The sequence below is a fragment of the Anabrus simplex genome, chromosome 14, assembly GCF_040414725.1.
Source record: "Anabrus simplex isolate iqAnaSimp1 chromosome 14, ASM4041472v1, whole genome shotgun sequence".
In the NCBI taxonomy this organism is placed as follows: Eukaryota; Metazoa; Arthropoda; class Insecta; order Orthoptera; family Tettigoniidae; genus Anabrus; species Anabrus simplex.
In genome coordinates this window covers 48967370-48992755 of record NC_090278.1, presented here as the reverse complement: position 1 = coordinate 48992755, position 25386 = coordinate 48967370, and the positions used below count along the sequence as shown (strand labels likewise).

General features: G+C 40.9%; 1 protein-coding gene across 2 annotated transcripts in view; it reads left to right on the top strand.

Moving 5' to 3' along the window:
- The window catches only part of LOC136885288 (inter-alpha-trypsin inhibitor heavy chain H4), a 347969-nt gene that overhangs the window by 296549 nt on the left and 26034 nt on the right, over positions 1-25386 (top strand). For both annotated transcript variants that reach the window (XM_067157795.2, XM_068230407.1), the window contains exons 9-10: positions 16162-16544; positions 23722-24030. In XM_067157795.2, the coding sequence (XP_067013896.2) occupies positions 16162-16544; positions 23722-24030 (692 nt within the window). The remainder of the gene's footprint in view (positions 1-16161; positions 16545-23721; positions 24031-25386) is intronic.

Here is a 25386-nt window from a genome sequence, read left to right as displayed (position 1 = left end):
GGAGGTGGAGGAGGTGGCTGAGCGTCATTAGACTGTTGAGGTTGTAAAGGCTGCTGTAATGAATTCATATGTGAAGTGAGATTAATCAAATTGGTTTGCATCGGCACAGTTTCTTCACGACCAACATTGGCATTGGATGAGGGATCCGGTGCCTCATCTCCTCCACTATCAGTACCCATCGCCAAAGCTTACACAGACACACACTCGCCAAACGTTCACACACTACTTATCACAGCAGGCAAACACCAGACTGCAACCAAAGAACGATCCGCACCGTACGAGACAGGCACTTGTATGAGTTATTGCTAAATGGACACGGATCAGCGACAGGGTGAGATTGGTTCAAGTATTTTCGAGTTGTTGACGAGTCAGCACTTACTCTCGATAGCTCTGCCTTGGCCATGGTCACGACACACAGCGTGCTCTCGCGGCGAGATAGTGTAACTTAATTTTTGATTCGCCTCGTATATTACTAACTAGCATGTACCCCCGGCTTTGCCCGCGTTTATTAATTGAACTGTTTCATACAATATAAACTAATTTTTCCTTATAGAGCTTCCGGTTGAACTATATGAGTGTCCTTCCAAATGGAGCTGAGATATATAGTACGTTTGCCTTTTACAACTCTTGAACAAACCACGTACAATTGAGAATGGGAGAAGCAGCCTTTTCGAAGTTGGAGCCCTGCAACTTTAAGAGATTGTTCTTCTGCCTTGTTGATGTTCATAGCGAAACCGAAACAAACGGGGAACTGCAGACATCTAAACTTAAACTTATATCCGAAGAAATTATTCGAATCCGAAGAATGAATATTATTTCACTCGCGGCATGTCCAATCATGAGAGTGGCTTCAATAATATTAGTCATCAGTTTCAGAGTCGTGTTCGTTGCAGAGGGCAGGATTCTTATTCTTAAGAAGGATGATCGTCCGCTGTAAGATGTTCGAGGATACTCCAGGTGACTCCAAGTCTTTCAAAAGCTCTGCCGTGTAGTCGATAGACTTGTAACTTTGTAGAACATCGGGTAATTTTTGTAAAAGTTGCTTGTTGATGACGTCGACAGCTTCACTTCTTGGAGCAAGATTTGCTCTTCAACATAGCCATGCGTAATTGGTGAAATCCTGTGGCCACGAATGTTAAAAATTTCATATCTGTGCGTGTGTATTATAATCTAATCGTCTTTACTGTAGCCTATGTTTTCTCTAAATGAAATAATAAAACATGAGATTGAGTTAGTTGAAAGAAAACATGGTAACCGGATAATTCTTGTGAGTGTTGCTTATTGATGACGTTAACAGCTTCACGTCTTGGTGCAAGAATTGCTCTTAGACACAGCCATGCGTCTTACGTGAAAACCTGTGCCCACCTATGACAAACATTTCACATCTTTGTTTGCCGTAGGTTTGGCTGGGGATCGCACACAGACAGACATCATGGACCGAAGGAAAATGGCTTCCTATTCCACGGACTTAAAATGGCATCTTGAGTGATATATGTATTATTCCTTGTTTATTTTTATCGTCTATCTGGTGTCATATATGTTTCATCTAAATGTATAAGTGTCCAACCGTTGTCCCCTTTCTCTACGCGGTTTGGGTATGAAGTGAGATGAATCTTCGTAGCGAGTTTTTACGACCGGATATCTTTCATGACGTCAACCTAATCAGGTGAATTAATGAGATGAAATGAATGACATAATATATGATAGTAAGAATGAAGAAGATGAAACCCCGCGCCGGCACATAGCCCACTCCTCTCGAATAGTTCAAGACTTTACGTCCCCATCCGACAGGGTCATATGCCCTGACACCACATAAGACCAAAAACGGCTTCCTACGCCCTGGACGTAAAATGGCTCCTTGAATTGTGTTCTCTACCTAGCTTATGTACGTTGCCCAGCGACAGTGACTCAATGCGTATAATCTTGGTGACAGCACGTTGGATTGTCATATCCCAATACACGTTTTCCGATGGTTTTTCGTTCATAACTCACCAACGAAAGCGAAAATGAAAATTCCCGCTTCGAGATGCATTCAGACCCCATTCCATCTCACTATGTTCAAAATTTCAGATCTCTGCGCGCTGTAAATTTTGCTGGGCATCGCGCACAGACAGATAGACAAACACTTCCTTTTATTATTATAGAGAGAAGACGATAGATAGATAGATAGATAGATAGATAGATAGATAGATAGATAGATGCACTTATTTTTTAATAATCTATACCTTAGAAAACATAAGAATAGCAAGATTGAAACGACAAATGTTGCATGTCAAAACTGATATAAATATGAAACCAAATACTGATTTTTGCTTTGTTCTACTATGAAAGTTCATTGTTATACTCATAGAAACAATGAAACTCAATAATAATAATAATAATAATAATAACAATAATAATTTCATTTTATCTGAATCCTTGCCTGAAAGGTCAGCGTTGAGGCATTCTCTTCAGAAGGTCACGGATTTGATTCCCGGTGGGATCGGCGACTTCAATCGCATCTAATTAATTCTTCACCGAGCTCGATAGCTGCAGTCGCTTAAGTGCGACCAGTGTCCAGTATTCGGGAGATAGTAGGTTCGAACCCTACTGTCGGCAGCCCTGAAAATGGTTTTCCGTGGTTTCCCATTTTCACACCAGGCAAATGCTGGGGCTGTACCTTAATTAAGTCCACGGCCGCTTCCTTCCCACTCCTAGCCCTTTCCTGTCCCATCGTCGCCATAAGACCTATCTGTGTCGGTGCGACGTAAAGCAACTAGCAAAACTGCAACCTTACCAATCAGAAAACCAAACATTCAAAAGGAAAGCACAAACATCAAGAAGAAAACAAGCACAATACTTACCGAACGGCAGTAGCATAAAATATGAAGCGTGGAAGGCAAAGCGAGAATTAAAAAGGCCAGGATCTTACATAACTTTGACAGGTTGCCAGGTAAATATTGCTAGCTACTAAATGACACACCAGATAAATTTGAAATGAAGAAAATTTACTAAGCAAATGTAATTTGAAAATGGTATAAAATAAGAACAATAATAAAAAAATATATATATATATAATTCTTTTTCTAAAATTTAAAAATGCAATCAAACTAGATGAGGAAAACAGTACTTTAAAATAAAGTTGAAATTAAGGAGAAATGAAGCTCACATTAACATAGGCTTCCGCCGAATTAAGGTTTGAAAATTCATTAATAACTCATTACCTTACATACAGGAAATAATATTATTTTAAAATTGGTTGCAACCGATATGCGGGCCCGCGATATAAAATCACTTTAAAACTGAAATTTGCTACACTACAAGATACTAAGTTACAAGACGCACACAAGGACACACGAAAAAGAAGAAAATTTAGTGGCTCCAACCGCGAATAAACATTACACAAAAGAAACGAGCTAGATGAAAACACAATAAAATAATAGTGCACAGCAATCCCAACAAAATGAAGTATATAAGGAAATTTACAATTAACGGTGCACTCATAAAAATAATAAAGGACACCGAAAACCAAACAGAAGCTACCCGTTACCGACGCGAAGCCAAGATCCCATCATAATCATCAAAGCCACCCAAAATATTAACGTATCATCAGATTAGATAAGAAGGGGTGACATGACGTAATAAAGACAAAAGCAAGGAACCCAAACAATGGGAGAAAAGATAATAAGACAACGAAAGAAAAGTCCCATTATTAAACTTAATTTCGACCAGCAAATTTCAATTTTAAGATTTTAAGTTATTAAAATAATAATAATAATAATTATCATTTATCCAAGAGGTGATAGTGCCAGTTTACATTAGCCTTACTTAATTAAATCACCAGCGATTTACATACTTTAGAACAGAGGGGGCCGTGGAATGCGCTACGATGCGAATATGAGGTGTCATTAATTGAGGCCCGTAACAATGCGATAATCATTACGTACAGATAACCAGCCACGAAGGCAATAGGACAAAATTAGACAGCAATATCAACCAAACAGGACAACACTAAGGGAGAAAACACGCACCGAAATGAATTACCAAAAAAAATAAAAGTAATAATAATAATAATAATAATAATAATCGCCATCATAATGAATATCAAGAAACACAGTTGGCAAAAATGCACCCCGACAAAAACGTAAGATAAAATCACTTACACAAAATATCACCTCATAGATGCATAACTAGCGATCCTCGAGCTCCCTACATTACATTAAATTTTCTTTTTCAAATGCATTCACTTCAAATATATATCAGATTTTGCTTACAAGGTTAACCAATACCAAAATAGTCGTTTATAATGTTGCTCATGTCCAAGATGAAATTACTCACACTAGTGTCTGAACGACTGGGATCCCTTCAATAAATTATAATTTTCAGTACTTACTTGAGTTAAGGTTTCCAAACTTACAAGACACTTAAAACATTTCATGCCGATAACGGTTACTCACTGCACCAAGTTTACATGTTACATTAAGAACAAAAAAAGGGTTGGAGCACACTGGATAACTTTGAAGGAATAATAGGGCCTAGCCCTCACATTATGTTTAACCGCCGGAGTCAAGCTCCATTATAATAGCTTTCCCTTCTCGCCAAACCGTCTGCTTGGGAGCTCCATACAACACAGCCATCTTGGAGAGTAACGGCAAGCTGACTACTGCAGACTACTGAGCTCACACCGAGCTAGCCGAGAGGCAGTCCCATAATTCAATGCGTGCACCGCGAAAATGCGCAGAAGTTACAAATGGTAATTCGGCGCATTACAGAGTCCAGTCAAATGCCTGACAATAATGGATAGATAACTTGAATTAAATTGGTCTGGTAACTTCCACAGTTAGGAAACAGTTCCAACAATGGCCGATAATACAGATAACGGCTGGATACACAAGTCGACATGACAGATGAATAAATAAATACACTTAGATGCTTTGATGTAATAATTCAGTTATGTCCAGTAAATATTAGTTCCCATTTTCACATTACAGTTCTCCCCTCCCGAAGCTAGAACACAGGGGAGGCGCAAGTCCAAAACAATGGATAACATGCCAATGGTATAATTTCAATGTCCAAACAAATCTTCATACGTTGGATACAGGAAGAGAGACACCAAAATTTTTTTTTTCAGGTTCAAATAACAAGGAATGGTCTTATTTGGTTGCAGGAATGTTGACCTTCACACAATACTAGCAGATTACATGTTGAGTGTGAGCAGAATGGGATGCAACGTGGCCAGCGTCTCATCACACACCACACAAGTTGACAGTACATGACACAGAGTAGGATTATCATACCAGTACAGAGCGTAGTAGGCAACCATAGGTATCATACATTCTTGCTCTCTTAAGGTAGTTGCATGGTTGGAAAAGCGCGCGCAACACAAACTGCAACATAATATGTCGGAGCACAGAATAATGTTCCAAAGACCGTAAATAATTTTGCAGGTCGAAATACACAACACAGGCATTAATGGCGTCGTGGCATGGCACATAACTAATCACTCGAACAGCCGAAACGAAGTAGCACTCGAAAATGTCTGATGGAGGATACCGTTGAAAATTTAGATGTATAAGTTTTGATGTCACTTGAAGTTTATAATCATAATAATTTACATAGTCTGTCATCGATAGTAATATCTGACAATGTATCTTCCGTGTGAGTAAGTTACATAATTTTGAAGAAAATAATAAACGCTATTTTTAAGGAATTCAGTTTACATGACCATAAATATGTTTACAAAATTTTGTTGATCAAGTAGGCTTAATTTGACTCAAGTGTACACGTCTAATGCGTTTGGCAATAGGGTCGTTAACTAACAAGGATACTGGAGTTAAGAACTCTAATACGGTACAAGGACCGTGATAACGAGCTGCTAATTTAGCAGAAAATTTATTTACAGCTTTACTACTAGGATAAGACTTGACAAAAACAGTGTCACCCACAGATAGATTGGTAGGCCTGCGTCCTTTGTCATACTTCTTTTGCACATTATCATAGGAAACAACAAGTTTTGCTCTAGCTCTGTTCCACATTTTACGAATCTCCTCCGGATCTGGATCATCAGGGAGGAGAGAATCAATGTTAAGCACATTAGAGATGGGGGAAAATGGGGTAAATCCAAGCATTAAAGACATGGGTGTTTGGCCATGAGACTCGTGAACTGATGAATTAAACGCATAAGTAAGCCAATGAATACAAGAATCCCATTTAGATTGTTGGTTATGATGGTATGCAATGAGGGCAGCACGTAAGTTGCGGTTAACTCTTTCAGCAAAACTGGGGTTGGGATAGTAAGGAGTAGTGGTGACGTGAGATATCGAGAGATCAAAACAGAACTTCCTAAACAGGTTACATGCAAAGGATCTAGCATTGTCAGACACAATAAACTTAGGAGGACCAAATACAGAAAAGATCGAATTGAGACAAGATATAGTGGTCTGAGCATCCATCTTTCTCGTCGGGAAAATCCAAGTAAAACGGGTAAAACCGTCAACACACACTAGTGCAAATCGATTTCCTTTAGAGCTTAATGGGAACGCTCCGACATAATCAATGAACAGTCTCTCCATTGGTTTAGTAGGGTGAGATGAGGACAACAACCCAACACGGGTATTCAAACTAGGTTTACTTATACTGCACAGTCTACAAGCTTTGACCATTTCCCTAATGTGAAAATCCATATTCTTCCATATGAAATGCGTGCGTATCTTTTGTCGAGTTTTGAAAACACCTAAATGTCCTCCCATGGGGGAGTCATGGTAATACTTAAAGATTTCAGGGATGAGGATTTGAGGAGACACAATTTTGTACTTATTGTCATGTCTGGCCTTGCAACATAGGACATTGTTAACAAGCTCATAAGGTTTAACAACGTTACCATCTTCAAGTTGTTTAACAATAGAACTAATTTCAGGATCACTAGCTTGCAATTTTGACATATCATGGAACAGCAACGGAGAGTCAGTCAAGATAGCATTAATGCAATTGGATTGGCATGCAGAATGGTTAGGAAGGGAATTGACATCAAAATCAGGAGGGTGAAGAGGCTTTTCACCAAACATCCTACTCAATCCATCAGCTACAACATTTTCAGTACCACGGATGTGGCGAACATCAAAATTAAAGGCGGAGATGCGAATTGCCCAACGGGTCAACCTACCCGTGCGCTTAGGTCTATTTAATACCCAACTAAGTGCCATATTGTCAGTTTCAAGAAGAAATTTAGAGTGTTCTACATACATGCGGAACTTTTCAAGGGAAAAAATAACGGCCAAACATTCAAGTTCGTATATGGAATACTTCATTTCATCAGAATTCAGGGTACGCGAGGCATAAGCAATGGGTCTTCTACCTAGCTCATCTTCTTGGAGGAGGACACCAGCAACGGCAGAGCCAGAAGCATCAGTTTGAATAATGAAAGGTTTTGAGAAGTTAGGAATAGCCAGGACAGGTGCGTTTGCCAGAGCAGATTTAAGTTTATCAAAAGCAATTTGTTGAGGTTCCTTCCAGACAAATTTAACATCCTTACGCCGAAGGGCATTAAGGGGAGCAGCAATTTGGGCAAAATTTGGGATAAATTTTCAGAAAAAATTGGCCATACCAACGAAGCGGGCTATTCCCTTCTGATCCTTAGGTACTGGAAAATCATAGATGGCTTGGGTTCTACTCTGGTCCACAGCTACACCATTAGGTGATACGATATGACCCAGGAAAGACATACGAGGCTGCGCAAAGGAAACTTTAGATCGCTTGACAGTGAGACCAGCTTGCTTAAAGCGACGAACCACTTCCCTGATATGAGAGAGGTGTTCCTCAAAGGTTTCCGAGTACACGACGACATCGTCAAGATAATTGTACACAAACCTGAACTTAATGTCAGACAATATGGAATCTAGTAGTCTCGACAACACAGCTGCGCCCGTACTGAGGCCAAACGGGATTCGTTCGTACTCGTATAAGTTCCAGTCCGTGATGAATGCGGTTAAATGCTTACTTTCCTCGGCCAGAGGGATCTGGTGATACGCCTGATTGAGATCAAATACAGAATAAAATTTAGCACCATAGAAGAATGAAAAGCAAGTATGCAAGTCAGGTAGTGGAATAGATTGCAAGATAATCTTCTTATTGAGAGATCGGTAGTCGATCACAGGCCTGAAGCCACCTTGGGGCTTAGGGACTAGGAAGATGGGGGACGCATAAGCAGAAGTTGAAGGCCTGATAACTCCTTCCTCAAGCATCTTATCAATAATTTCTTTCAGAACCTTCATACGTGGGGGAGATAGACGATAGGGAGGAGATCGAACAGGGATGGTGTCACTCACATCAATTTTATACTCAAGCACATTAGTTACCCCTAGCTTATCCGTGAATACCTCAGGAAATTCATCACACAATTCATGTATCAGTTGAGCTTGTTCACTAGTTAAATGACTCAGGTCACATTTTTCCTCAGTAACTTGGTCGTGTGCATCAATAGAAGAGAGATGTTTACCAGAACAAGGGAGATAATTGACCAATGGCAGAGCATAGTCTGTACAAAACTTGAAAGACAGACAACGATTATGGGCATCAAGAATTAATCCTACGTGAACAGCAAAGTCGTAACCAAGAATTACATCATGCGATAACCCTTCGACCACAATGAATTTAAATTTCCAGGTGAAATGATTAATACGAATTTTGACCTTTACATAACCTTTAACATCCAAGACAGAGCCGTTTGCGGCATGAAACACAGTTGAAAGGGGCTCAAGGTTCGGAAATTTACAGACAGATTGATTTTTAGAAAACCAAGACCAATTAATAGCAGAGGTAACACTGCCAGAGTCCACTAGTGCAAATGTAGGCTCATTATTGATTTCTACAGGAATAATCGGAATTTTAGAATGGACACTCCCTGAAATACTTTTACAGTCACCAGGACAAACAACATCATTATCATAGACATAAGTATTATCATGGTCATTCAAATTACTCATGGAGGGGCTTGCGTTATCAGTACTTTCACCTAGTCAGATGCGCTGATTAGTATTACTCAAGTTGAAATTAGCAGAGGGAGGTGGATAATTTGGCACCGGGTAAGCAACGCCTTGAAATTGGGGGCTAGGAAAATTACTAGTAGGCAAATTCTTCCTCTTTACCAATGGGCATTTGTTCCTCAGATGGTCTTTAGACCCACAAGCAAAACATTTTTTTGAAACAGCACCTAAACTACTGGCGTTCAGGCCAGACGACTGCCTAGGAGAAGGACCAGTTGGAGGGGGTACATTAACAGGTCTACAACTATCACCATGTTTGGCTTCTTCAGCCTTAATACAAGCCACTTTCAGCTCACTAAAGGTTTCAGGACATTTCCTAAAGGACAGGTATGAACGGTACTCAGGGGATACACCACTCATTATACTATCTACCATATTTGCCTCATCAATAGATAGCCTGAACACATTACAATAAAACTTAAGGTCATTGACATAGTTAAACAGGCTTTCAGAATACAACTGTACCCGAAAACAATATTTCGCTGTTAAATCCTTGAGCGCTCTGAAAGGTATAAACTTCCTTAAAATTCCATCATGAAATTGGTCCAAGGTAGTATCACCCGAACAAGCTTCTAAGATCTCAGATTTAAGGATACCAACACAATGGGAAAATAGGGTTCGGAATACACTGGAGGAGCTAAGTTTAAAACAATTTGCGGTCTCTTTTACCTCGACCAGTAATCTCAAAAAGGACACTGTTTCCTCAATTGAATCAGTGGACAACTTGTTAACCCCTTTAAGCAAATCACAAACAGGGTTCACATTATCGCACCTTAGCATGCCAGGATTATCAACCAATAATACAGGTTGGCCATGAAAAGCAGCTAATGAGTGATTACCCAAAACAGAGCTAGAAATGGGTTGGTTAAAATCATGAGCAGCAGAAATATTGGGGTCATTATCTTGAGAACCAGCATTAATATTAATACTTCCCAATTTAAGAGTTTGCATGATGACGTTCAAATCAGCAGATATGTTAACAGCCCTAGTTAGCAACACAGTACATTGGTTCAGAGTGGACCGATCCATTTTTAAGGTAAACAGATCCTGGAGGCGACTCGTGTAATGCGTTACACGAGCTATTTGTCTCTGTACCTGGTACTCTGAAGGTTGAGATGTTTTAAAGGCTTCAGTTAATTCACTTATTTCATCTAAGGCATCAGTAATGAACAAAACAGACTCACCAATCTCTGCTTCTGACATGTCAGGTACAACAATGGGGAGATCAGCAATTTCTGAAAGCAATTCTACGTCACCCTGGATAGTACCGGATGGCTTCCTACCACGAATCTGCACCTCATAGCTTAACTCCAGCTTCCGCAACATTCTAGGAACTGGCAAGGGGCGAGACTCCATGATTGACATGAAACAGACAACAGTTAGATTAGACTTTACACTTGGTCTTACAAATACAAGTTTAAATACCAGTTATTTTATTTTGAGCAACTAGCAATGTTGGCCTGGGCAACTTATCAAGGTGTTAGAATAACAATAACAGAAACCACGCTCTGCTACCACTCACTACTGCAACCTTACCAATCAGAAAACCAAACATTCAAAAGGAAAGCACAAACATCAAGAAGAAAACAAGCACAATACTTACCGAACGGCAGTAGCATAAAATATGAAGCGTGGAAGGCAAAGCGAGAATTAAAAAGGCCAGGATCTTACATAACTTTGACAGGTTGCCAGGTAAATATTGCTAGCTACTAAATGACACACCAGATAAATTTGAAATGAAGAAAATTTACTAAGCAAATGTAATTTGAAAATGGTATAAAATAAGAACAATAATAAAAAAATATATATATAATTCTTTTTCTAAAATTTAAAAATGCAATCAAACTAGATGAGGAAAACAGTACTTTAAAATAAAGTTGAAATTAAGGAGAAATGAAGCTCACATTAACATAGGCTTCCGCCGAATTAAGGTTTGAAAATTCATTAATAACTCATTACCTTACATACAGGAAATAATATTATTTTAAAATTGGTTGCAACCGATATGCGGGCCCGCGATATAAAATCACTTTAAAACTGAAATTTGCTACACTACAAGATACTAAGTTACAAGACGCACACAAGGACACACGAAAAAGAAGAAAATTTAGTGGCTCCAACCGCGAATAAACATTACACAAAAGAAACGAGCTAGATGAAAACACAATAAAATAATAGTGCACAGCAATCCCAACAAAATGAAGTATATAAGGAAATTTACAATTAACGGTGCACTCATAAAAATAATAAAGGACACCGAAAACCAAACAGAAGCTACCCGTTACCGACGCGAAGCCAAGATCCCATCATAATCATCAAAGCCACCCAAAATATTAACGTATCATCAGATTAGATAAGAAGGGGTGACATGACGTAATAAAGACAAAAGCAAGGAACCCAAACAATGGGAGAAAAGATAATAAGACAACGAAAGAAAAGTCCCATTATTAAACTTAATTTCGACCAGCAAATTTCAATTTTAAGATTTTAAGTTATTAAAATAATAATAATAATAATTATCATTTATCCAAGAGGTGATAGTGCCAGTTTACATTAGCCTTACTTAATTAAATCACCAGCGATTTACATACTTTAGAACAGAGGGGGCCGTGGAATGCGCTACGATGCGAATATGAGGTGTCATTAATTGAGGCCCGTAACAATGCGATAATCATTACGTACAGATAACCAGCCACGAAGGCAATAGGACAAAATTAGACAGCAATATCAACCAAACAGGACAACACTAAGGGAGAAAACACGCACCGAAATGAATTACCAAAAAAATAAAAGTAATAATAATAATAATAATAATAATAATAATAATAATAATAATAATAATCGCCATCATAATGAATATCAAGAAACACAGTTGGCAAAAATGCACCCCGACAAAAACGTAAGATAAAATCACTTACACAAAATATCACCTCATAGATGCATAACTAGCGATCCTCGAGCTCCCTACATTACATTAAATTTTCTTTTTCAAATGCATTCACTTCAAATATATATCAGATTTTGCTTACAAGGTTAACCAATACCAAAATAGTCGTTTATAATGTTGCTCATGTCCAAGATGAAATTACTCACACTAGTGTCTGAACGACTGGGATCCCTTCAATAAATTATAATTTTCAGTACTTACTTGAGTTAAGGTTTCCAAACTTACAAGACACTTAAAACATTTCATGCCGATAACGGTTACTCACTGCACCAAGTTTACATGTCACATTAAGAACAAAAAAAGGGTTGGAGCACACTGGATAACTTTGAAGGAATAATAGGGCCTAGCCCTCACATTATGTTTAACCGCCGGAGTCAAGCTCCATTATAATAGCTTTCCCTTCTCGCCAAACCGTCTGCTTGGGAGCTCCATACAACACAGCCATCTTGGAGAGTAACGGCAAGCTGACTACTGCAGACTACTGAGCTCACACCGAGCTAGCCGAGAGGCAGTCCCATAATTCAATGCGTGCACCGCGAAAATGCGCAGAAGTTACAAATGATAATTCGGCGCATTACAGAGTCCAGTCAAATGCCTGACAATAATGGATAGATAACTTGAATTAAATTGGTCTGGTAACTTCCACAGTTAGGAAACAGTTCCAACAATGGCCGATAATACAGATAACGGCTGGATACACAAGTCGACATGACAGATGAATAAATAAATACACTTAGATGCTTTGATGTAATAATTCAGTTATGTCCAGTAAATATTAGTTCCCATTTTCACATTACAAAAACAAAAAATTAATTCTTCTGGCTAGGGGATTTGGTGTTTGTATTTGTTCCAACACTTCTTCTTCATATTCAGACAACACACTACACTTCCAACCACCACAGAAACATCCAATAGTGATTACTAGCCCTCGGATATTTTGGTGCTTAAATGTTATTTTAGCTGTCTAAAATAGACTCTCAAATATTTTCTAAAATGTTTAGGCAGCTTTAATGTCATTTATTTTAATTGGCATCAATTAGAATACCGTATTTATTTTGCTAAATTCATAAAAACTTGCTAGGGGTAAATATAAAACAAGTTTCACCCACCTCTTTGCTGCAAACATCAGAGAATATACTTTTACCATCCGATGTGAAATGGAGAAACTCATGTAACCATTTTTTAATTAAAGACGACTTGGAACCTCACACTTTCGGCATGATTCACAGACTGAACAAACTGGAATACCGAAATGTTCTCACAGAATGAAATGGAAGTTTTGTTTCCTTTTTGCCAGGAGGACAATGGATACTGTCTCCTGCCTGGTGGCAGGCTACGGGAGTGTTTGCTGTGGGAGGTTCTTACGGTTTTTCTGGGGAGTGTGGTTTACAGCTTTCTGATATTAATATTTCGTTTAAGATACTGAAAACGAGTAGGCAAATAGTTTGTTTGCTCGGAATATATTAAAAGCATTTTATACGATTTAGGGAGAAAATTAGAAATATAGGCAAATATAGGTTCCAACATCAATTCAGGCAATTTTAGGCACTATATGACCACCGTTTCAAACTTTATAAATACATAAAACGTGTAAATACAGCGTCATTTTAAGTTCTCTCTTCAAGAACACAATAGGCCTTGCTCTAAAATCGAGGCTTAGTGATAACATCCCTCCATATAGGGTTGGCGTCAGGAAGGGAATCCGTCCGTAAAATATTGCTAAATCCACATGTGCGACACAGTTCGTACCCGCGAGTTCACTGATCTGGTAAAAGTGGTAGAAGAAGATTTTTTGTTTTATTAGTTTTGTTTCATTTTTCTTAATGTAATTAATCTAAGATGGGAATACTTCTTGACAACTACTGTACAGCAAATGTTAAGCCTAATGTGATTTGTACGCTAATATTTTACAATATTGGAATTTACCTTCAATGTTTTGTCTCGAGGAAAGTGGAAGAAATATTTCGATACCTGAACAAGTTCAAAACTATTGCAGTCCAAAACAGCATAAACCTTACGAAACATAGTTCATTGCTTGTATGATTGTAATTCCAAAAACGTTTGTCACCGGATAAATTTAGTTTGTACGAAAATCTTCTTCTTAACGCAAATCCGAGACCAATATTTCACACTGTATCAGCTGATCGATATTACTACTAACTCATTTTCAAGGCCGTTCCGCTAGGTGCTCTAGCAATCAATATCTTGCGATATCTCGCAAAGTCAAATGCACTATAGAGAATACGTGCCACTTTGCGAGATATCGCAAGACAATGATTGCCAGCGCACCTAGCGGGATGGCCTTGAAACTGAGTGTAATAATACACTATACACTATGAATTATGCCGAAAGTGTTAGGTTCCAATTCGTCTGTAATTAAAAAGCGGTTACGGGAGTTTCTCCTTTTCACATCGGATGGTAACGTTATATTACGTGACGTTTGAAGCAAAAGAGGTGAGTGAAACTTGTTTTCTTTTCCCCCCTAACGAGTTATCATTCAATTTAGCATGATATTATAATTGATGCCTGTTAAAATACTTAAACTTTAAGCTGCCTAAAAATATTTTAGAACCCATTTGAGAGTCCATTTTAGGGAGCTAAAAACCATTTAAGCCCCTAAAATTCAATGTCTAGTGATCAATATTGCATGTTCCTGTGATGGTGGGAAGTGCAGTTTGTTGTCTGAATATGAAGAGAAACGTGTTGGAACAAACACTAACACCCAGTCCCAGAGCCTGTAGAATTAATTAGACGTGATTGAAATCCCTGATCCGGCCGGGACTCGAATCCGGGACCTTTCGAACCGAAGGCTTCAACGCTGAGCATTCAACCAAGGATTCGGACAAAACGAAATCATTATTGAGTTCCATTATTTCTATCAGCATTAACATTCAACTTTCGTAGTAAAACAAAGAAAAAATCATTATTTAGTTTCAGTATTTATATCAGCTTTAACATGCAGTTTCAATCTTGCAGCCTGATGTTTAAGGTCAGACCGCCAGGTGTGCCACTGTCAATATGTCTCTCAGTTTAGTACGGGGGAATACTGAAGTGTCCAGTATTGTCTATAGTGCAGCGTTCCCATGGGGCGCGACACGCTTTAGCCGATTACGATTTCGTGGTTGCTCCACACTGGTTCATGCTTCATGGAAAGCGTGATCCGTTCACACGGAAAGAACGAAGTAGTCAAGTTGAGACTTGGCCATGGACGAGTTAGTTGCTGAAGGGTGAGTGGTTGTGTGTTCAATTTTAGCGAATGAAGTCTTTTGCATCCTGCAGCGAAGAAAAAACAGTCGAAAAAGATGTTGGGCAGTGCAGTGGATATTGCAGTTTTAGTGAGTGTACCTCTGTTGCACGTAAGGTCGAATTGAAAGAGTTCATTTTCATCATCAACCGAGCAACTTTAATGTTGTAGACTTTCCTGAACTCTCACTATGAGAAATTTTCTTCAATTCCAGACAAAAGACCGTCTCAGCTTTTAAAATGTCACTACCCCTTCTTTTGGTCCAGAGTTTGGAATGCTTAGGGTATTCGTTTATCCGCTGCTGCCTGCTTATGACGATTTCGATACTCATCTAATGTTGGATTGTACAGAACAGTTTCCTTTTGGTAGAGTTTAAAAAATCGTATAGTGCCATTGTCACTAAATCTAAAAACAAGCTTACTAGACATCTTGCTTCACGAAATCCAAGTGGCTCACAACTGAACATATTTGATCCCGTCACGACCGAATCGTGAGCTGCTTGATGTCATAGCCAATCTTACTACACCGCGTTCACACAGGTGGTATCTTACGAAAGCGTAATAGACTCAAGCGTGTCACACTCCATTGGATCACGACATAGTGTTTTTTTATACTACATAAACTGGCTGGAAGAGCTCATACAATGCTCCTAGCTGATGAAAGTTGCAGCACGTCCACAATGTTTCCTGCGGGCACTCATCGACTGTTAGTTGTCAACAAGGAAAGATGTCTAAGTTGTGTTCTGCAGTTAATTGCACGAATAGAGTGAATACAAGAAAAATATATAATTTTATAAGTTAATATTTATTCCTTTATGCCTCCAGAGAACATCGCGGAGCAGCTTTCAACTTTCTTCAGAGATGGCGGGTCTTTCGCCAGTATATATGGTAAAATATAGGTTGTTGCATGCAATGCAATCATGCTGTCTGATTGTGTTCTTTTCTCTACAGCAACTTACATCTACGATGCCCTCCAGGCAGCTTTGCAAGTCGTCGTGCAAGGCAAGCATTTGGCTTTGGAACTGGAAGATTCTATGAGACAGCCAATGATAATCTTCTTGACCGATGGACAACCTACCGGAAAGAACGCGAAACTGGATAAAATTCTGAATGTAACCTCGACAAAGAATAAAGAAATAGGTGCAGTGATACATTCCCTTGCCTTCGGGAAAGACGCCGATTTCAAGTTCTTGAAGAAGTTATCTCTTCAGAACAATGGCTTCGCAAGGAAGATCTACGAAGATGCGGATGCGTCTCTTCAGCTGACCAACTTCTACAAGTCTGTGGCCTCGCCTCTGTTGGCGAATGTCACCTTCCACTACATCGGCAGGGAGGTAAGCTTATTCTGTTCATATAACATTGTAGCCTACTTTGTCTGTGCATTTTTCATAGACTTCTAAATATGTTCGACCCCTGGCGTAATGGAACCCTAGGGGCTCTCAACCTGGGAGTATGAGTTTGTGGACACAGGGTCCAAATTTTCTTATTATTTTTATGTATCGTGTATCTTGTGTTTGAATATCGTGATCTCATGCTTACTTTACTACTCAAAGAATTTCACCAGCAGTCACCATTATCTATGGTTTTCTGCTTTCTGGGTTGTCACTTAGAAAGTCTTTGATATGGTTTACTCACCTCGGAGATCTTCCACGCGGCCTGATCCGATTTACATTTCCTCGCACAGTGAGATTTTCACGACTGTTTTAATGTTAAAAGCATTTCTTAGCAAACAAAGAAGGAATCACCATACTGCAAAAGACGTAAAATTAAGCAATTTTCTCAATTATGCCGAAAGTTGAAGGGCTAAAGGCCCAGAAAGATTTCAATTTGTGTCTTAGATAGCTCTATCAAACTGAAAACACAAATTTCGAAAATCAGTTCCGGCGTAAATACAGATCCGAAAAAACAGCCTAAAATGGCTTGTTTCTTAACTCTTTTTTTTTTTTGCTAGAGGATTTACGTCGCACCGACTCAGATAGGTCTCATGGCGACGATGGGATAGGAAAGGCCTAGGAGTTGGAAGGAATCGGCCGTGGCCTTAATTAAGGTACAGCTCCAGCATTTGCCTGGTGTGAAAATGGGAAACCACGGAAAACCATCTTCAGAGCTGCCGACAGTGGGATTCGAACCCGCTATCTCCCGGATGCAAGCTCACAGACGCGTGCCTCTAACCGCGTAGCCAACTCGCCTGGTGTTTCCTTTTTTATTCAAATCCTAGCCAAATTAACTTATTTACATCATTATTTCTATATTGTATTCCTTGGTTCAATATCCTCAGACATTTATTGATTTTTTAAATGTCCACACTGAATGTAGTTATAAGGGCTTAAGTGAAATTCTGCACTGACTCACATTAGCGCTCATCGTGGTGCTTAAGTGAAACAATGCATTGACTCACATTAGCGCTCATCGTGGTGCTTAAGTGAAACAATGCATTGACTCACATTAGCGCTCATCGTGGTGCTTAAGTGAAACAATGTATTGACTCACATTAGCGCTCGTAGTGGTGCTTAAGTAAAACTCTGCATTAACTCACATTAGAGCTCGTAGTGATGGTTAAGTGAAACAATGCATAATTCATATTAGAGCTCGTAGTGGTGCTTAAATGAAACAATGCTATGATTCACGATTCACGTTAGTGCTAGTAGTGGTGCTTAAGCGAAACAATGCATTGATTCATATTAGCGCTTGTAGTGGTGTTTAACTGAAACAATGCATTGACTCATATTAGTGCTCGTGGTGGTGCTTAAGTGAAACTCTGCATTGACTGACACTAGCGCTCGTAGTGGTGCTTAAGTGAAACAATGCATTGACTCACGTTAGAGCTCGTAGTGATGCCTAAGTGAAACAATGCATTGATTCATATTAGCGCTCGTAGTGGTGCTTAAGTGAAACAATGCATTGACTCACGTTAGAGCTCGTAGTGATGCTTAAGTGAAACAATGCATTGACTCACATTAGCGCTCGCAGAGGCAGAAAATTTCTAACTGCTAATCTAATCACGGCCGACTTGATGCGTCGTTCTAGTTGGCTCCTTACGGAGCGCAGGGAGGGATCCAGTCGGCTGTGATCTAACCGACCGGATAATGATGATTAAGAAACTGATTTTCAGTTTTAGGAATAAATGAAGAATATATTATTCTCATACTTTATTATACTCTATTTGCCTAAAATTCGTAGCTTGTATCTCTAGAATGTACTGAGCATTGAGTTGCTTGCCTGAAGGGATTTTTCACTCTTTAATGCTTGTCCAAAGAACTTCAGGTTTCTCCGTCTAAAACGTGTTGAAAGTCGATTCAAAACACTAAGCTCTTCGATTATGGAGGAGTTACATCTTTTCTCCGTCCACGGTACTCGTAATATTCTCCGCCAACACCACATGTCAAATGCATCGATGCGTTTTTTGTTCTTGGCCTTCAGCTTCCATGATTCACAGCATAGAAAATGACTAAAAAATACCAAGACAAAAAACATATGTTTATTTGTATTTGTACTTATTGTTTGGTCACGCCAGAGCATGTTCGTAGAAACTAGACCAATTCTTCTTCTGATCACTCTCTCATAGCTGCCAGCATTGTTCATCTACGAGCCAAGATTAACAATTCCTTTACAACATCTACCCCTACTAGACGTCCACTATATAGAAGCTTCTTTCCTCTGTCAACAACCGTTACCTTGGTTTTGCTGAGATACACTTCCAATCCTAGGGGCTGCCTGGCTGAGGCGGTAAAGGCGTGCTCGGTTCGCCCGGAAGGACGTGGGTCCGAATCCCCGTCAGGAAGTCGTAAAATTTAAGAAACGAGATTTCCACTTCCGGAGGTGCACATGGCCCTGAGGTTCACTCAGCCTACACCGAAAATGAGTACCAGGTTAATTCCTGGGGGCAAAGGCGGCCGGGCGTAGAGCTAACCAGTCTCCTCCGTCAAGTGCTGAAGTTACGGATAGTGGAAGCCTTTACCTTCCACCCCTCCAAGGGCCTTCATGGCCTGAACGGAGATGACTTTGCTTTGCTTTTACAGTTCCAATACTAGTTGAATAGTTTCGCTTTCTACCAGCTGCGACAAGAGAGGAAGTTCATCTTCACTGTTTGCCAATAGAATAGTATCTTTCCTGAATGACATTCCATAATGCTGCAGTTGCTAAATGTTTATTTGCTTGAACAGGCCAACCCATTCAAGTGAATAAGACTATGGTAGCACGGTGATTAAAGATGGCGGATGACAGCTGTCAAAAAAAGCATATTGATTTGTTTCCAAACAAGAGCACGTGGAATTTGCCGCCACCACATTTCAACTAAAGATTGCAGCACTGTTCTCTCTGGATTAAAGATAGCGGATGACAGCTGTCAGAAAAGCATATAGGTTTGTAAAGCACGTGGAATTTACCGCCAGCACATTTCAAAGGTAGGTAGCTAAAGAGGGCAGCACGGTGCTTAAAGATGGCTGCTGTCAAAAAAGCATTTTTCAAATTATGCGCCACCACATTTCAAAGGTAAGTAGCTAAAGAGGGCAGCACGGTGCTCTATGGATTAAAGATGGCTGGTGACAGCTGCGCGTGGCTTTGTTTATCTCACGCTAGTGAGGTTAAGTTGGTAGCACTAAGGTTTATTCCCGCCACGATAGCAGCACTGCCGATGACAGGTGACGAATTTGCGGCTACTGTGATAAAGGGGCAGCACGGTGCTCTGTAGTTTAAAGATGGCGGATGACAGCTGTCAAAAAAGCACGTGGCTGTCAAAAAGCACGTGGCTTTGTTTATCTCGCGCTTGTGAGGTTAAGTTGGTACTACTGAGGTTTAGGCCCGTCAAGATGGTAGTACTGAGGTTAGCGATGCGTTGTTGTCTAAAGAGGGCAGCACGGTGCTCTGTAGTTTAAAGATGGCGGATGACAGCTGTCATAAAAGCACGTGGCTGTCAAAGAAAGCACGTGGCTTTGTTTATCTCGAGCTTGTGAGGTTAAGTTGGTACCACTGAGGTTTAGGCCCGTCAAGATGGCAGCAGTGAGGTTAGCGATGTGTTGTTGTCTGTCAAAAAGCACGTGGCTGTCAAAAAACACGTGGCTTTGTTTACCTCGCGCTAGTTAGGTTAAGTTGGCACTACTGAGGTTTAGGCCCGTCAAGATGGCAGCAGTGAGGTTAGCGATGCGTTGTTGTCGATGACAGCTTTCAAAAAGCACGTTGCTTTGTTTACAAATTCAATCTCCCGCCAAAATTCAAATTTACCGCCAAAATTCAAATTTCCCGCCAAATTTAAAATGTCCCGCGGGAGGCGGAGGGGCCCCTGGGAGCCCGGAGGAGGAGGCGGCGACGGCCGAACCATCCAATTATACTACTGTTGGCGTCCACGGGACCATTAGCTGAGTCCTGGCGTTGCTTCCACTTACTTGCATCAGGCTCATCACTTTCATCTTTCCTATCCGACCTCCCTTGACCATGTCTTGTTCTTTTTCGACCCCGACGGTATTAGAGCACTCGAGGCCCAGGGAGTGTTTCATTTTCACGCCCTTCGTGGCCTTTGTCTCTCTTTGGTCGACACCTTCATTTTCGAAGTGTAGGATACCTTCGATTTTTTCTCTATGATTAGTGTTATATAGAGGATAGTTTCCTAGTTGTACTTCCTCTTAAAACAATAATCACCATCACCACTTACTAATGAAACGTTTGATTAATTACATAAACTTAAGGTACGATTTGGAACCTCGCCGCTGTGGCCGCGCTCTGCCGCTGCCAGAGGCGGCCCGACACTGGCGGCGCCGCCTGAGCAGTTGTGGTGTATTCGTTCCTCTCTTCCTCGGCAGCGCAGTTGGTGTGATTCACCCGTTCAGTACACAAATCATGTCCGAACTGCAAACAAAAAGAAGACTATTCCAGGAAGAAGAAGACGATGACAACTTGATGCTTCTAGCTTTATTGCTTCGCAAAAGGAAAAGAAAAGTGAAGAACGATATCTACAAAAACCGAGAGGAAGAAGGGTGCTTTAAAATATTGATTGAAAGACATCTAGAAAGAGATGAAGATCTGTTTAGACAATACTGCAGACTCAACTATGACCAATTGGAGATGGTATTGACGTTGGTTGCTGAGGATTTGAAGCCTTCTACACAGTGGAAGTGCATCAATGCCCAAGAAAAACTTTTCCTATCCCTGCGGTAAGTAATAGTTATTACGTTCAAGAAAACAGTTGAAAAATAAGTGTGAATGTCTCTAAAATTGTAATAAACAAGTAAGAATGAAATTCACATTTTATTGCATTTGTCTCTGTAACTACATTCCATTTTATATCACCTGTATCCACATTGATTTAATAACCAAAAGAGTGTACAATTTCAATGATTAGGTATTTCGAAATAGTAAACAAGAGAATCTTTGTCCGTATTAGCATGAAGGTGTACAGGCACAGATTCATTGTAGGTATTGTTGCCGTGTGACGATGTTGTGCTCTGAGGAGAGGAGAGTTGCATAAAATCCTCGGAGACTGATGTTGACTGAGAGTTTATTCCGGCGTGCTGAAGTTCAAACTTCGTCAAAATATTAAATATTTCAGTTTTTGCCTGTATTATCGATGTTGGAGAAAGAGTACTTAACACTGCTTTAACATGTTCCCCGAAACTTTCTATTGGAGAGCTGTATCTTGTGGAATTCAAGTTCTCCATTTATTTCTGCTGCTGCTGCTGCTCCTCCCTTCATTTCATGAGCTTGATGAGTTCACTGTGTTGACCATCGTCACTGTTTGTTTTCCTTTTGAGATATCTGCGTGTATTTGTTATTTCACTGGAAATGCTCGGTATAGGTTGGTCTTCAGTACTCGGTGTTCGGGTGTCTGAAATACACTGCGTGGGTATTTCTGAACCGAGGGATGGTGTCACATCATTACTGCTCTCTTGTGATGGCTCATGTATGTTAGAAATGCTTATTCGCTCTCTTTGTACCGCATTTAGAAATATCAGTCGGTCGTAAAGATGCCATTTTGGTACTTGTTCGGCGGCGCGCGACCGAGCTGCCAGACTGCTACTGGCGCGGCTGGGCAGCCCCGCTCCAAACGCGGCGCTGCGAAGGTGGCACTGCTTTGGCAGCGGCGGAGGCGTTCCAAATGTATCCCGGAGGGATACATGTGAAGCGGTAGTGAACTTTCGCCGCCATGGCAGCGTACAGCATTGGCAGCGGCAGCGCGCGGCCACGGCGGCGAGGTTCCAAAACGTACCTTTAGGCTACGTACGCCTATTGATGCTATACAAAACGTAGTTACCAAAATATCCTGGCTCATTGCGGTTAATTACATCAGAATTTCAAAATCGTCAAATTAAAACCCCTCCAAAACATACCATATAGCCTACGGCAAACTTTAACCGCGCGCTCTGACAGTGTTTCGGTTAATTTCGGAACTGCTCGATGTTACTCGTGTCTATCGCTAGTCCAGTCACCAGCGATTCCTGGGGTATGTTTTCCCTGCTCCTCACAGCCCCTCGCCTTGTGCACCCTCCTTACGTCTCACTGCCCCGCTCCCACAGACCTGAAATTGAACCTCTTCGCTGGTTCCGAAGAGCAACAGTGTGTTGATGTCAAAAATACCGCAACGCGCATGGATATACAGAGCTTATTAAAGGAACAGGCTTTAATCAACCATTTTACATAGACTTATCTGTTTCTAGGGGGTTCACTGAACCACTGAACATATAGAACGCACCGCCACTGGTTGGGAGACAACGAAGACCTAACGAGTTATACAAAGAAACTGCGGGAATTATAGGGTCGTTGAACAAGAGACGAATATAATTTTATGGACATCTCCTACGTATGAATCAAAAAACTCGTAACACATTTCGAAGAGAAAAAAATTGTTCCCAGGTGGTTTATGGAGATACATGCTGTTATGGATGGTATGGGCATTAGTCATGAAGACGTCCAGAACGGGAGCCACTTTCGACAATTAGTTTCAGACTTCAAAGGCTTCCGAGGAGAAAGAGAAAATAAATCTTCAAAAGTGATTTTTATCAGAAAAAAGAAGGAAGCAGATAAGCCAATGAATGAAGCTATATTGGTGAAAGATCAAAGCCAGGGAAAGGGAAAGATGATTTAGGATACCATAGTTGTCACTCCCGTGGTCCATGGTGGCCAAAACCGAACAGGAGAGGAATAGTATAATCAGCAAAACGTAGATTCCCCTAGCTCCTTCCTCCAATTGACACTCCAGCATCTCGAATAGACTATCAACTCGTTTTAGACATAGTCGTTTGCATGATGTATTCCCCGTATATGTTGAATATAAATATAACGTAGATAAAGTTGCCATTCAAGTGGATAAATTGCTGTACATATTCATTTATAGGACGAAGACTAAAGGATTGGAATCATTTATCAAGGGAAATGCATTCAATCCGTCCTCCAAGAATAGTGATACCTCTTTCCCGATCCAAGCACAAATCTACAATCTCTTTATAAAGCGTGCTGTTGAAGAAAAGCGCAATCATGTCGAATTAAAAGCGCAAAAAGTTAACATGTTTTTCTTTCATCCAGGTTAATCTGAGTTCGTTGACGATGACGCACTTCCCGCTACTGTACAACGGGTCCGAGTTGGCCGTGGCGGGCCACTACCAGCCGCTGGTGGAGTGGAATGGAGAGGTCTCCAGCACTTCCCAGTTCTTCCGAGCCAAGCCCGTGGTGTTGGATGGTGGTTGGTACCCTGAACGTCTATCCCTGGTGCAGAACGGTTCAGAAGCTACCTTCATGGAGAGACTGTGGGCGTACCTCACGATACGTCAGCTGCTGGACCAGGCTGAACAAGATGAGACTTCTAAGCACCGAGCATTGGAGATTGCTCTAAAGGTAAGTCTCGGCCAGGGGCGGAGATGGCTTCGAAAAATAACTTCTTCAAATTTATTGCTACTTCATTTAAAATAGTGACATTGATTGCTTAGCATCGAGACTGTGCTGTAAGGCACACGACTGCGGCTCGATAAAGTTACCAAAACAATAAGAAAAAAAGGGAGAGAATATGAGCTGGGAATATAAGCCAGGGCCTCTCAAACGCCCAAAATCTCACGCGTGCAGAGCGAGGCGCAAGAGCTCCGTGCACTGTGCATCGGTGCCGCTCGGTGCCGCTCGGTATGGCTCGGATCAACGCTTCGTCTCTGGGCTACTCGGCTATGCTCGGCTCTACTCGGCTATACTCGGTTCAACTCAGCCAGGATTTGGAGCGCTACGGCGTAAGTGGGGGAGAGGGAGACAGGCGGAGCGAGCGAGACAGGCGTGGGGAAAGAGAGAGACAGCGCTATTGCTCCAAATCGAGGAGTGGGGGTCTGCACTCTGGTCAACCAAGCCAAGTCGTCTCTTGCACCGTGCACAGTGCATGCACCACGCGCATGCACCCTGAGAGGCCCTGATATAAGCTGACCCAGTTTCCTTTGACGTTGTGCTGGCGTAGGAACAAACTGCATCAAGAACGTGTTAAGGCCGGTCCACACGCTGTGATTTATCAAGCAAGTCGTTCGTCAAGACGTACGTCTTGTCGTTCAAACCCTCCTTCAACGTACCCATCTGTTCCGCGGCACCATCATGGAGGAATTAATTCTATGGTCTATCTATGCTATTTACTATGCAAAACAAAATGAGTGTCGAAGTAAACGGTTAATAAGGAAACTTAGATAAAGATGAACCAGAAAATGGCTTTCAACCCTTCAGCACTGGTGCCTATAGCTCATTCCACGTTAAGAAAACAGTAGATATTGCAGTTATAGACCTACAAGGAGTGAACACACCCCTCTTAGACACTCACAAATCCTCCTCATTAAGGAATATTATAATGTACTTTATATTGTACTATGAAAGAAAGAAAGAAAGTGTATGGGGTATGTTTTTGCTCGTGAGTTATCCAAATAACTTCCGAAGCTCTTATATTTCATAAATACATTCGCAGGGAGGAATCATAATGACGGGAACAGCCATCGCTTTGTTGCCTTCCTTTATTTTTCCTTCCCCTGTGGGTGGGGGCGGTAGAATAACACCCACGGTATCCCCTGCCTGTCGTAAGAGGCGACTAAAAGGGGCTCCATGGGATCTGTACTTTGGAGCGTGGGTTGGCGACCACGGGGCCCATAGCTGAGTCCTGGCATTGCTTCCACTTACTTGTGCCAGGCTCCTCCCTTTCATCTATCCTATCCGACTTCTCTTGGTCAACTCTTG